Below are 13,941 nucleotides of genomic sequence, written 5' to 3' on the forward strand. Positions count from 1 at the left end.
AGAGTTCCTTTATAAAATTCCCACATGCTGGCATAATGACAATTAAAATTTGAAAAATTAACTGAAAATTTAAACTTGGCATATTGATAACAACAAATATTTTAAAAGAGGATATGCAACTTGGATTATGATGTTCAAGGGATTGTCAGTAAGTCAGTTGTCTGACTGAATTAGGGATTTCACAAGATGAGAACTGTTCGGTATCTCGCTATTTGTCAGTACTTCAATAGACAGGATCCAAAGTCTACCTTCTTAGTCTTTAGTCTATTTTGGACAAAGGTGCTAGCCACAAACATTAAATCTACAAGTTGATGCTTATCATTACACCCCCTGTGACACAAAGCAATACAGATGCAAAGAGAGAAAACTTTCCTGGTAGGTTTTCTTTGAAAAAGTGATGAAGGCCATCTTTATCAAGGCATAAAATTAATAGTAACATAGGAAAGAGGAGAAAACTCTGGAATCTCTTTCTGTTCTGCTGATTTGCTATAGAACCATGATCAACATTTTTTTAAAAGATTTATTGGAAAGAAGAAATGATAGAAAGATAGATAGATCAACACATAAATAGATACATTGATAGGCTGATTAATGGATTGACCTTCCATCTGCTGGTTTGTTCCCCAAATGGCTACAATAAGCCAGGTCCTGGATAAGCTAAAGCCAGGAGTCAAGAACTCCACGATGGCCTATCACATGGATGGCAGGGACCCAAGCACTTGGGCCATCTTCTGTCTTCTCAGGCACATTAGCAGGAAGCTGGATCAGCAGCAGAGTAGCTAGGACTCTAACCAGCACTTTGATACAGGGTGTAAGTGGCAGCTTGACCCACTCTTCCACAATGCTGGCCTGTCACTGTCAAATTTTAAAAAGTAAATGTGCTAACTGAAATGAAATAGTAGGACCTTCCTTAAAGACATTTCTTTCCAGGCCGGCGCCACGGCTCAATAGGCTAATCCTCCACCTTGCAGCGTGGGCAGACCGGGTTCTAGTCCCGTTCGGGGCACCGGATTCTGTCCCGGTTGCTCCTCTTCCAGGCCAGCTCTCTGCTGTGGCCCAGGAAGGCAATGGAGGATGGCTCAAGTGCTTGGGCCCTGCACCCCATGGGAGGCCAGGAGAAGCACCTGGCTCCTGCCTTCAGATCAGCGCGGTGCGCCGGCCGCAGCGCACCGGCCACGGCGGCCATTGGAGGGTGAATCAACGGCAAAGGAAGACCTTTCTCTCTGTCTCTCTCTCTCACTGTCCACTCTGCCTGTCAAAAAAAATAAATAAATAAATAAAAAAGACATTTCTTTCCATTTAACTATCCACACAATTATCTAATTTGACCCATGAAAAAAAGCTGTAAGCATGAGATATTAGTCCATCTAACAGATAAAAAAAACTGAATCTGGATATGAGTAGGAGAATTTTCTAAGGGAAGTAACATTTACTTAGTGCCTACTGTGTACCCAGTTAATTCCAAAATGACCCTATACGATGGGTTTTATTTTATTTATTTATTTATTTATTTGGACAGGCAGAGTGGATAGTGTGAGAGAGAGACAGAGAGAAAGGTCTTCCTTTACCATTGATTCACCCTCCAATGGCTGCTGCAGCTGGCGCACTGCACTGATCTGAAGCCAGGAGCCAAGTGCTTCTCCTGGTCTCCCATGGGGTGCAGGGCCCAAGCACTTGGGCCATCCTCCACTGCACTCCCAAGCCAGAGCAGAGAGCTGGCCTGGAAGAGGGGCAACCGGGACAGAATCCGGCGCCCTGACTGGGATTAGAACCTGGGGTGCCGGCGCCACAGGCAGAGGATTAGCCTAGTGAGCTAAGGCGCCGGCCCGATAGGTTTTATATGCTCCATTGGTAGGCAAGGAAAAATGAACTTGTCCAAAGCAAAGCTGGCCAGCTGGTTAGTGGTGGAAGCCTTAGTAGCTAGTCACTGTTAGTGGACCTGGTGTTACTTCTTACATTTATACTCCAGTTGGTTTTATAACTGTGGGTGTTTAGCATTGGCTTAACACAGAACCCCAGACTGCTGTAGTACATTGATAGATAACAAAGGACAAAAGTTTAAGTATTCAAAACTTAAATGTAGACAGCAATAACCAGGTAACTGGAATTCTGGTGATTCACATGGTGTTGTCATTTCTTCTGTAGATAACATTAACTGGCTTCATCCTGTTCATGTTCTAAAAAAAAAAAAAAATCAATCACATATGGAAACATTCTTTTCCAATTACTTTAGCCACGAACACTGCCGACAAATTACTAATTTTGTACACATTCTTCTACCTAAATGTGCGTTTGATTCCTTTCTCATTCTACATCACTAGAGTAAATCTCCTGTTCGTTCTTTTTTTTTTTTTTTTTCTTCACTTCCCTGAATTGCAGTACTTGTTAGCCAGCTAGGCAAAGTTTCACTTGGGCCTGAAAAAACATCAAATTGCTGGAGCCGAAGAAGCCTGTGAAGTCAAACACAACTGGAAAGAAAAGGGTGACTATTTATTTTTGTTGTCTCAAGTTCACCCAAAGCCTACCCTGTGACTTGTTTTCACTGTTCTCTTTATTTCTTTTAATCCTAGCGTTAGAGCTTATTTTCCTTATAGAATTTTATAGTCTGATGGGATCCTTCTTGGCACTCTTTGAATCTCCTGTACATGTTATTAACCTTGATTAACACATAGTAGAAAACAACAGGGGTGATGTCAGGAATACAAGGGAAGTATAAAGATGAATGAAAAACCATGAGCTAAGAAATTTTGTGGAGTAAAAGGCTCCTAATTTCTGAAGTGAGTTATCAGTAGTTATCAGTAAGGCTTTCTAAGGCACACAGCCACTGCATGATCTGATGGCATGAAACCCTGCTTAATATCTTCAGAGGCTCCCACTGGCCAGCTACCTGCAGCAAGTTTCCCACTTTTTGGACATGTGAACCTCTTGGAAATGATATTGTCACTTCTTCCTTTGTAACAAGATTTATTTATTTATTTGAAAGAGCAACAGGGAAAAAGCAAGAGAGAGAGAGAGAGAGATCTTCCATTTGTGGGTTCATTCCTTAAGTGGCCCAAAAGCTGAGGGTGGGCCATGGGAAAGCAAGGAACCAGAAACTCTATGTTGTTCTCAACACGGGTGGCAGGAACTCAACCACGTTCTTGGGTCATATCTGCTGCCTCCCAGGCTCATTAACAGGAAGTTGGACCAGAAGCAAGGCCATGACTCCATCCCAGGCACTCTGATATGGGATGTGAGTGTCTGAAGTGGCAGTTTGAGCTGCACCATAAAGGCTACCTCAACATGCTCTCTTCTTTGCGGGATATGACAAAGAAATGAATTAACAGCAATCTGGATAAACTAATCACTATGTTTGGCCATTTTAAGTTTGAAGTTTAGAGTGTTAAGGACAGTCTGACATGCTTTCAAAAATGCTTATTTATTTTTATCTACTTGAAAGGCAGAGAGAAAGAGAAAGAGAGAAAGAATCTTCTATCCACTGGTTCACTCCCCGGATGCCTGCAACAGTTGGGGTTGGGCCAGACTGAAGTTAAAACTCCATCCAGGTGTTCCATGTAGGTGGAAGGGATCCAAGTACTTGAGCCTTTATCTGATGCCTTCCAGGATGCATTAGCAAGAAGCTGGAACAGAAGTGGTATATCTGGGCCGGCGCCGCGGCTCACTAGGCTAATCCTCCGCCTTGCGGCGCCGGCACACCAATTCTAGTCCCGGTCGGGGCGCCGGATTCTGTCCCGGTTGCCCCTTTTCCAGGCCAGCTCTCTGCTGTGGCCAGGGAGTGCAGTGGAGGATGGCCCAAGTGCTTGGGCCCTGCACCCCATGGGAGATCAGGAGAAGTACCTGGCTCCTGCCTTCGGACCAGCACGGTGCGCCGGCCACAGCGCGCCAGCCGCGGCGGCCATTGGAGGGTGAACCAACGGCAAAAGGAAGACCTTTCTTGATGTCTCTCTCTCTCACTGTCCACTCTGCCTGTCAAAAAAAAAAAAAAAAAAAAAAAAAAAAAGAAAAGAAAAAGAAAAAGTGGTATATCTGGGACTTGAAATAGGCACTCAGGTATTCGAGGGGTTGTGCTAAGAGGTGGCTTAATTTGCTATGCCACAACACCTGCCCCTTTTCTTTTTTAATGTTTATTTATTTATTTTCATCCATGAGAGAGGGAGAGAGTGCAAAGATTTTGAGAGGAATACAGGTTATGGATTTGTACCTGAATAACAATGATACAAGCTAACAAGATAGCTGTTATGTTATAGTGTTGCTCTATGTACTTTAAACATAGTAATACTTTGAATCCTCATGAATTAGAGGCTTTTATCTCCACTTTCAGTTCAAGAAACCAAGGCTCTGATAGGTTAAAGAACTTGTCCAAGGTCTTAGGATAGGGACCCAGGCAAAGTGGCCTTGCATCCTGTGCTCTCCACTATGAAGCTGTCTGGTAAAGTCCTCAAATGTTTCAGCGTGGTTCATTAAGATGAGATCTTGGCATAACTTGATCTTAGAAGGAAAGCAATGTTGAAACCTGTCACAGTGTTGCAACTACTAGCACAGCAAAACCAGTAACTCCTGAGCTGATAACTGATAACACACTCCCGATCTCATACCTTTTACTATTTAAATATTTTGTTCATTGATTTACAAAAATAAATTCTATGCCATTACTCTTTAGAGTGGCAATCCTGGAGACAGATTATATCCAACTTTTGCAATAAGCATTCTCAAAGCTTGGTTCATGGACCATTTGCATGCGAATCCCCGATCAGCCTGCTGTAAACACCTGTTCCTCAGCTACCTGTGCAGAATGGAGAGGGGGCACCAAATGATTCTGTTACCCCCCAGCTTTGGAGGCCCTTATTTGGACCCTGCTTAGGATGCCTGCCTCTCAGCTACCTGCGTCTGGGAGGTCTGAATACAGAGGCTCTTTCACAAGCTGAGCCTGACATGCAGTTTCCTGTTCTTGTCACACTTCCTCCTCCTCTTATTGTCTTCTGAACTCCTGCTACAGTACGAGCCGGCTCAAAAGGCATCTCTGCAAAGGCTTTCCTGGGCCTGCCAGGCAGGAGTTGGGTGCTGCTTCCACTGTACCTATCCTAGCACGGCATGATGCTGCAGCGGTCTGCACATTCTGCTAGCAAGAGCATCCTCTGGGGCCAAGGTCTTTGTGTTTCCATCTTCTAAAACACCAAAGCTGATGCCTGACCTGCAGTGGGAGGAACTGAACATGCTGTTTAAACAGACCATTTTAATTTCTTTTTTAAATATTTATTTTATTTGAAAGAGTTACACAGAGAGAGGAGAGGCAGAGAGAGAGAGAGAGAGAGAGAGAGAGAGAGAGAGGTCTTCCATCCACTGGTTCACTCCCCAGTTAGCTGCAACAGCTGGAGTTGCACTGATCTGAAGCCAGGAGCCAAGATCCTCTTCCGCTCTTACATGCGGCCTCATTTACAGGGATATCCCGGAAAAGAGAGCCTTTTATTTTGCATTAAGTTCTACAGGCTGTTTTTCTCTTCCTCAGGAAGGCTGCTACTGGGGTATTCACTGCCAATCCAACCCCAACACTGTTTATTTTTAAAAATTTATTTATTTTCATTATATCTGAAAAGCAGAGAGATACACCAAGAGACATAGACAGAGATGCAACTGGATGCTTCTCTCCCCAAATGTCTGCAATAGTCAGGGCAGGGCCAGGCTAAAGCCAGTAGCCTGGAACTCAATCCACATCTCCACGTGGGTGGCAGAGACTCAAGTAGTCAAGATACCACCTTCTGCCTCTCCGGGTGTGCATTAGCAGGAAGCCGGATCAGAAGTGGAGGAGGCAGCGCTCAACCCCAGGCACTTGGATATGGGTATCTGCTGCACCAAATGCCTACTGCCCACGACTGTTTTTTTAAACTCTGTAAGGCTTAGCGAGGCTTCAAAATTATTTCTACTAGAAAGTGAAAGACACCTTATTCATTCTATAAATACTTACTGAGTGCCTACCATGCATCAGGCATTGTTCTAGTGCTTGAGGCCTAGACAATGAGCAAAGTAGAGCAAAGTCCCAGCCCTCATTAAGATGACATTGTCATGGGAGGAGGCAGACAGTAAACACCAGACACAAGCATGACGTACAGTATGTCAGTGAACGAGAATCACCATGGGAAACATAAGGACGAGGGTAACGAGGATGGGAGTCACAAAGGGTGATGGGGAAGACCTCCCTAAAGAAGCCATGTTTGACTGAAGACCTGAAAGGAGTGAGGGAATGGGCTATAATGTAAGATTTCTGAAGGAAGAACATTCCAGACAGTGCAAAGAGCAAAGGCCTTTGTGTAGCAGGAACAGCAAGGCAGGCAACTGGTTGGAGCTCAGTGAGCCAGGGGAAGCGGAAGAGGGGGTGAGACCAGAGAGGCCCGGAGGCTTGGCAGCAGGTCACACCGTGTGAGTTCTCACGGTGAAATGGGAAAGCCACTGGAAAAATCCAGAGGGTTACTTAGTATGCCTCACCAAGGACAAAGCAAGGGAGGCCAGGTAAACCAGGTGGGAAAAGGGCCGCTAGCCCAGGAAGTGTGGATGTGCGTGGACTCCGGGTATATTTCAAAGGTGCAGTGGTTTGGAATTGATGAAGTATCTCCCAAAGCTTCGTGTGTTAGCAGCTTGGTATCCAGTGCAGTCATGTGAGAGGTGGCAGAACCTTCAAGAGATAAGCCCTAGTGGGAAGAAGCAGGAGGTGGTGAGATGCCACCTCCCAAAGGAACTGATGCCGATCTTGCCAAGTGATTTGGTTCTTCCAAGGCTGAGTTATAGAAGAGGAAGACTGATCCCTTCTGGGTCTCTGGCTTTGTCTCCCCTACGAGATCGCTTCTCCATGTTCCCGCCATTGGGATGCCATGCACCACACGCCTTCACCGGAGTTGAGCAGATGTTAACTCCAGACATCTCTTCCCTTTATATGCTATTTAGCCTCAGGTATGTTGTGATAGTAACTGAAAACGGGACTAGCATGATTTTCTGTCTGATTGGATCTTGGGTATGAGAGAAGGCAAGAATAATTCCAAGGCTCTTGGGTTAGGTAAGCGGAAGGCTGGAGTTGCCACTTACTGAGATGAGGAAGGCTGAAGGTGGAAGGTGTTTTAGGGTGAAAATGGGGAGTCGTGATTAGATTTGCAGTTGCCATAGCATCCCAAGGTTGCTGGAGCCCTCAAATGGCCATGATTCCAATTATAGCAGTAGCCTAGACTAGACCAGGCTGAATCACGCAGGTATCAAGGCTCCAAGGAATATGTGCCCCAGGACTTTGAGCTTCTGAGTTCTCCCATTCTAAATCAGACTTGCACTGTTTGCACTTGTTTCTGTGTGAAAAATATAATCAAAGAATAGGCAAGCGCGTGTGCGCGCGCACACACACACACACATACACACAATCTCCACTCCTTAAAACATCTTAAGAAAATCTTGGAGCCGGCGCCGTGGCTCAATAGGCTAATCCTCCACCTTGCGGCGCCGGCACACCGGGTTCTAGTCCCGGTTGGGGCGCCGGATTCTGTCCCGGTTGCCCCTCTTCCAGGCCAGCTCTCTGCTATGGCCAGGGAGTGCAGTGGAGGATGGCCCAGGTGCTTGGGCCCTGCACCCCATGGGAGACCAGGAAAAAGCACCTGGCTCCTGGCTCCTGCCAGGATCAGCGCGGTGCGCCGGCTGCAGCGGCGGCCATTGGAGGGTGAACCAACGGCAAAGGAAGACCTTTCTCTCTCTCTCTCTCTCTCACTGTCCACTCTGCCTGTCAAAAAAAAAAAAAAAAAAAAAAAAAAAAAAAAAAAGAAAATCTTGAACTTATGTCTACTATATAAATAGCACAACAGGAGCCTCTATTACAGATTCATTGGCCCTCCAAATAAATATCAAAATTCAATTCAATTCAGTTGCACATTTGCAAGTCTGTGATGTCAGCGGGGGACAGCAGTTCCAAGACAGAGTCAGACTAGGCTGATTAGAAACCACACCAGGCCCAATAAGAAATGTGGCTGTTCGTAGAATGTAATCAGGAACTCAAAGGACAAATGAATAATCCAAAAAGAAGGGATGCATTTAAAACAGTAGTCACTAGAGCAGCCGACGCACACAATACCGAAGATGCCATGAGCACTGCAACACCAGGATGGTCAGGGGAAGGAAAGCAAAGCCAGTACTTGAAAAGTGATATACAGGAATTACTTCTAAAGCATAGGCAGTGCTGGGGAGGAAGAAGCGGAAAAATCGCTTCCTTCCCATCCAAGGCAGCAGTGTGAGGGCTCGGAAAACGGCTTTTCCTCCCCGTCGACCCTGCTCGCAAGGGCAGAGTGCAAAAAACAAGCCGTTGGAGGGGAGTAGGAGGTGAGGGACGCCCATCTGCCCTACAGCAGAGAGGCGGTGGCCAGACGAGGTGACTCAGAGGCGTGACTCAAACCCGGCACTGGGGTCTGTCTGTCAGCTCCCGGAGGCCGGGGGCGCGGCGTCTAACACCTCGAAGGAAAGTACCGGGCTCGGGGCAGGCGACAGGAAACCTCTCCGGGCGCTGGGCCCGGGGCTCCGCCTGCCCCCCGGCCTGACCTCGGCCTCTCTGCGCCGGGCGCGGCGTCCGCCCTCCCGGCCACCCCCGCCCCACTTCTTCCCCGACTCATCAGGGGGCGTGTGCGCGAGCGTGCGAGACGTCGGGGGCTCCCGGGCCCCGCGCTCGCCGCCACGCGCCCGCCCGCGCCCGGAGCCGCACCAGGCGAACACCTGTCCCGCCGGGGCTCTGCGAGACTTGGGGCGAACGCCTAGGCAGCGGAGGGGGCGGGGGGGGGCGCGTTCTCGCGAGGTTTAGGAAATTTCCCACGGCCCGTGTTGTGTCTGAGCCGCGTAGTGGAAGGCGGTGGGAAGGAGGTGTAGCGTGAGACTGGGCTGCCCGCATTGGGCGCATGCGCAGTGCCGCGCGCGCGTGTGCGCCGCGCCAATCCTGCAGCGCCTTGGGCAGGTTTCGGGCGGCGGATTCCAGTTCTCCGGGTTTTGGGGCTCCCTGCGGGAGGCAGTGCTGGATCTGGGAATCTCTAGAAAGGAGAGGGCAAGGGAGGGGAGGGGGGGCTGCAGGTACGGAGGAGGGGGCGGGGTTCGGGCCCTGCACCTTGCGGGTGGATGCCCAGCAGGCTGGGCCACGTTGGCTGGGGCTTCGTGCTGAGGCCGACCGCAGCGTTTCGAGCAACGAACAGCGTCCTGGGCAATGCCGGGCCCACGGGAGACCCAGTCTCCTGTGCAGAGTCGGGCCCCGCGAGTGGCTGGGCGGGCACAGCACACGCAGGTCCCGGGGACTGTCCCTCCGCGGGCAGCTCCGCGCCCCGAGCCCCCGGCCGGAGCCGGGGGTGGGCGGGTGTGGTGCTCGACTCCCACGCAGTCCTCATTCCTGGGGGAAGCCGCCCGGGCGCCCTGGCGTGTGCAGGCGCGGCGGACACGAGGGCCGTCTTTGCCACAGGCCTTGGGCTGACCTCGTTTGGCAGCCGGCGGCAGCAGCAGCCGCGGCCACGGCGCTCCCTGCAGCACTTCCCCGTCCGCAGAGCTCGGGAAGGGCCGGCTCGCTCGTAACCGTGTCCGTGTGCCCCTCAGATGGGGTGGGTGGGTGTCGGGTGACTGAAGGTAGTTTCTGCCGCGTCCCGCGCCCGAGCCCCCGGCAGCTCGGCAGCTCCCGCACCCGGCGCCCGCATTAGCATAAAGGAGGCGTCCAATGAACATCTGAATGAATGAACGGGGCTGGGAACCCGGAGTGAGCGGGAAGCCACTTGGAAAACACCCATTTGAGGAGGTGTTTCGTCTAGGCCTGTGAGACGCGGCCGATTTTCCCAGGACCCCTCCTCCTTTCCCCTCGGCCCCGCCTCCTGACCCCTCCGTTCCCCGTCCCCGTAGTAATCCCCTCCGGTTTTCCTCAGTCTCCACGTCCGTCCCTCAGGGCGCGTCCCAAAACCCGGAAAACCGGAGCGCTCCCCATGGACCACACGGAGGGCTCGCCCGCCGAGGAGCCGCCTGCGCATGCTCCATCGCTTGGGTACGTTTCCAGGGGAGGCGGCGGGCAGGCTCCCCTGGTCCGCGGGCGGCGCGAGGCGTCTGCTGCTTCGCGGCGGCTGCGAGGGGCGAAGGCGCGCGGGGGCTGGGAGGAATCGAGGAGTGAGGAAAAAGGAAAGGGGCGGGGGAGAGGCACTGAGGGAAGGCGTCGGGGGGAATCTCGCGAGGGTTGGAGTTTTGGCGAGAGTTTGTGGAAGATGGCGCCTGTTGTGACAGGGTAAGTCTCAGGGAGCCGGAGCGCTGGGAACCGGGAAAGTTGCGGGCGTCTGGCAGCCCCGCGGCGGGCGGCGGGCTCGGGGGCCGCGGCGCGCCTGGCGGCCGGGGCCCGCGGGGGGCGGCGTCGCGCGCGCCGATCGCGGCGGCGTGTGGCCGTGCGCTGCCCGCTCCGCGCCGCCGTGGCTCGGGCTCCGCGGCGCGTGAGAGGGCGGGCGGCGGCCACGGCGAGGCCGGCGGGTGCTGGCGTTGGAGTGCGGCCCGGCGCGCGCGGGGCCCCCGCGGGCGCCGTGCCCGCCGCGCGCGCCGCTGCCCCGCGGGCCCTTACTTCGGGGGACCCGCGCAGCTTTGTTCCTCGCGGCCGCCGGCGCCTCCTCGCCCTGCGGGTGCCCCTGGCCCCGGGCGCTTTGTCTTTCCCCGGCTGCCCCCCGCGACTCTCTACCCCCCGGCCCTTTGTTTCGCCGCCTTGGGCGCTTTGTCCGCCCCGTGGCGCCCCGCATCCCTTCTCCGTCTCCTCCCCTCGGCTGTCCATCCTCCCGTGACCCTTTGTTGTGCCCTCTCCCCTCGGGAGCTCAGTGACCCGCCGCGGCCCGGGCACCAGGTTCCTGTCCCGTTTTCCTTCCATTGTCTGTCTCCCGTGGATGCCCTCCCAGCCCCGTGTTTGGTCCTCGGTCACCCCTCCGGAGGCTTTGTCTTCCCCCCACCCCGGGGCTCGTCCTCCGAGCACCCCCTTGCGCGCCCATCACCGGTTGATTTATCCGCTGCCTGCGGTGTCTGTGTACTGAACTGTCTCAGCCCCGGGGACTCCATCTGCCGCTTCCAAGTGCGCACAGACTCCACGGTTTGTTGTCGTCTCGTGAGTCTGAAAGATGCCTGGGGATGCTCCGCGTCCTCCTCCGCACCCCGTGTCTCTTGGGATTACAAGTACACCCCTCCCCCAGTACACACCTCCTTCTCTCGGGATTCAAGCATCTTCCGTCTCCCGGCCCGCGGTGGTTTTGTTTGGAAACAGTAGCCCTGGAAAAAGATCGGGTCTCGCGGTGGTCATCCCCTTGCCGCCCCCTCCCTCCCCCGCCCCGGTGGCTGTTGACGGCCTAGGCCAAGGGCAAGTGCCCTGGCCTTGCGTCTGGGTAACCTGAGGGTGGGTCGGGGTTACTGTAACGTTTACAAGTAGACACAAGGTATCTATCCCCACCCCACCCCCACAGTGATGTTTGCGAATAGTTTCAGATATCCACAGTGGATAGTCATTGGATGTGCCGAGTGGGAATTTTGATGTTGAAAACTTGGTGAATGTTGGGGCGGAGAATTTCAGCATTTTCTAGAATTTAGATCTCGAGTTTAGTTATGTGGCCAGTAACTTCTTTCTGCAGTATAAGGAGAAGTGCCTACTTGGGAATTTGGTGTAAATGCCTTTTTCTTAGTCATTAGGTTTTACCATTAGAGCTTAGCATTACGTTTGCTTTTTGCGCCTGTAGACGTTTGACAACACTTCTGCCCTGTCACTGGGGTCAGAATGAGGAAAGCCCGAGGAGTGCAGTTTCTGGTGATGAGTACTGCTTCAGGGATCTTTGTGGGATGTATTAATGAAATAATTAGAAGACTCAGAAACGAGCCTTTAGTGGGGTCATTCTAAAGGCACTTCCTAATGTCTAAGGAGTATTAAACTGTTGCCAGTTCTTACTGTTATGGTAATGTTAAAGGCTCCGGGTACTGCTTGTGAGGGCGTGGTGTGGTGGAGTATTTTGTGGCCTGAATTATTCTGGTTTTAGAAGTAAGAAGTATTAGAGTCACCCCGATTACCCTCCTGAATGTATCTTTAAGGGTTTCTTTTTCTTACTGGTTGATCACTACTTTGCCCATTTAGTTACACACCCAACTCCACATAAAGTGCCCCTGATATGCAGAATCTAGTATAAGAAATGGTGGTGCGTTGAAAGCATTTTTTAAAGGCTTGCTTAATTTAGAATTAGTACTTCGAATTTTAGTTAGTGGAAAACCATGGGTTACACGATTGATAAGTGAGGTTTTTGTATAAATTGGCAGTCTGGTTCCGGAAGTGGATTTTATCAACAATTATTTGTCCTCCTTCTCTTAGTACATAACCTTTTTTTTAAAGATAATATCTTGGCACACTTGGCACACTGTAAGCAAAGTAAAAATGAAAGGTATTAAGGATGAGCACACAAATGTTTAATAAGCACTTTTACAGTTTGAGTTTTTGTAAATCATGTAAGACCTTTGTATGGTGGCCAGATAAAACAGCCCCTTTAAATTATATCAAGCAACAGCATATTTAGAAATATATAGGGTGAATTGTGGCTGGGAAACTTTGATTATGAATATTGACTATTAAAGCTTTAAATTTATCCATCTGTATTGTAGATGGCTCTGTAGGGAAACAGACTTTCATAAGAAGATACAAATATCTCACAGTAATTTCAGATTTTTTTTAAGGTTTATTTATTTGAAAGGCAGGGTTACAAAGAGGGAGAGGCAGAGAGAGAGAAATCTTCCATGCACTGGTTCACTCCCCAAATGACCACAACTACCAGAGCTGGGCCAGGGGAGGCCAGGAGCTTCATCCAGATCTCCCACGTGGGTGCAGGGGCCCAGGCACTTGGGTTATATGCTTTTCCAGGCCCACAAGCAGGGAGCTGGTTGGAAAGTGAAGCAGCCAGGACTGATGGCACTGGCTGGGACTGTTGTCCATATGGGATGCTGGTGCTGCAGCCAGCGGCTTCACCTGCTATGCCACAGCACTGGCCCCAGATTTTTTTTTTTTGACAGGCAGAGTGGACAGTGAGAGAGAGAGAGACAGAGAGAAAGGTCTTCCTTTGCCGTTGGTTCACCCTCCAATGGCCGCCGCGGCCAGCGCGCTGATCCGATGGCAGGAGCCAGGTACTTATCCTGGTCTCCCATGGGGTGCAGGGCCCAAGCACTTGGGCCATCCTCCACTGCACTCCCTGGCCACAGCAGAGAGCTGGCCTGGAAGAGGGGCAACCGGGGCAGAATCCGGCGCCCCGACCGGGACTAGAACCCGGTGTGCCAGCACCACAAGGCCGAGGAATAGCCTAGTGAGCTGCGGCGCCAGCCCCCAGATCTGTTCTAATCCATGCTGATAGGCATAGATTTCAAATAATTAGCTTTGTTGAAAAGTTGACTATCAACCTATACCAAAGATTCTATCAGTGTCTTTTAAGTAGATAAGATAAAATGGTTGGGGGTAGGGAAGCAACTCTTGCAAGATATAATTCATTAAATCTTTGGCACTTTAAATGGGTAGGGCATAAGTTAAAAATGGTTTTATTTCTTACAAATCTTAATTCTGGCATTGAGTCATTTTTAGAAGTAAGACCTGTAAGACTTAATTATTTTGCATTTGCTTCCTTCTAACACTAAAATTCACATTGTTTCAACTAGGGGCAGTATTTTCTCATGGATTGACTAAAAGTTGTTATTTTTGGCATCTGGCTCTGTGATTATTTCCAAGTTAACTTACTTCCCCTGGGCCAGTTTCCTAACTCTGTAGTAAAATGGGAGTTGTAAGAAGTTGCCACATCTTCCCAGAACCTCTGTGCTTTAGGATTTGCAGAGAGCATCCTTGGCTGAAAGGTGTGGCTGAGGTCTAGGAATTGTTGCTGAAATAAGCTCATGTGGAGCAAGTCTTGCTTTATAGGAAGTCAA

General features: G+C 50.6%; 1 protein-coding gene across 11 annotated transcripts in view; it reads left to right on the forward strand.

Moving 5' to 3' along the window:
* RBPJ (recombination signal binding protein for immunoglobulin kappa J region) overlaps positions 1–13,941 on the forward strand; it is a 231,904-nt gene that overhangs the window by 118,955 nt on the left and 99,008 nt on the right. The window contains exon 1 of one of the 11 annotated variants that reach the window (XM_051842328.3): positions 9,743–10,024. The exons of 4 other annotated variants lie outside the window; for them this stretch is intronic. In XM_051842328.3, the coding sequence (XP_051698288.1) occupies positions 9,966–10,024 (59 nt within the window). In that variant the 5' untranslated portion in view covers positions 9,743–9,965. Of the gene's footprint in view, positions 1–9,742; positions 10,259–13,941 lie in introns of those variants that run through there. 6 more of the 11 variants (XM_070068111.2, XM_070068108.2, XM_051842332.3 and 3 more) reach the window with 6 other exon arrangements.

The sequence above is a fragment of the Oryctolagus cuniculus genome, chromosome 2, assembly GCF_051225735.1.
Source record: "Oryctolagus cuniculus isolate XC-2025 breed Fujian yellow rabbit chromosome 2, ASM5122573v1, whole genome shotgun sequence".
Classification (NCBI taxonomy): Eukaryota; Metazoa; Chordata; class Mammalia; order Lagomorpha; family Leporidae; genus Oryctolagus; species Oryctolagus cuniculus.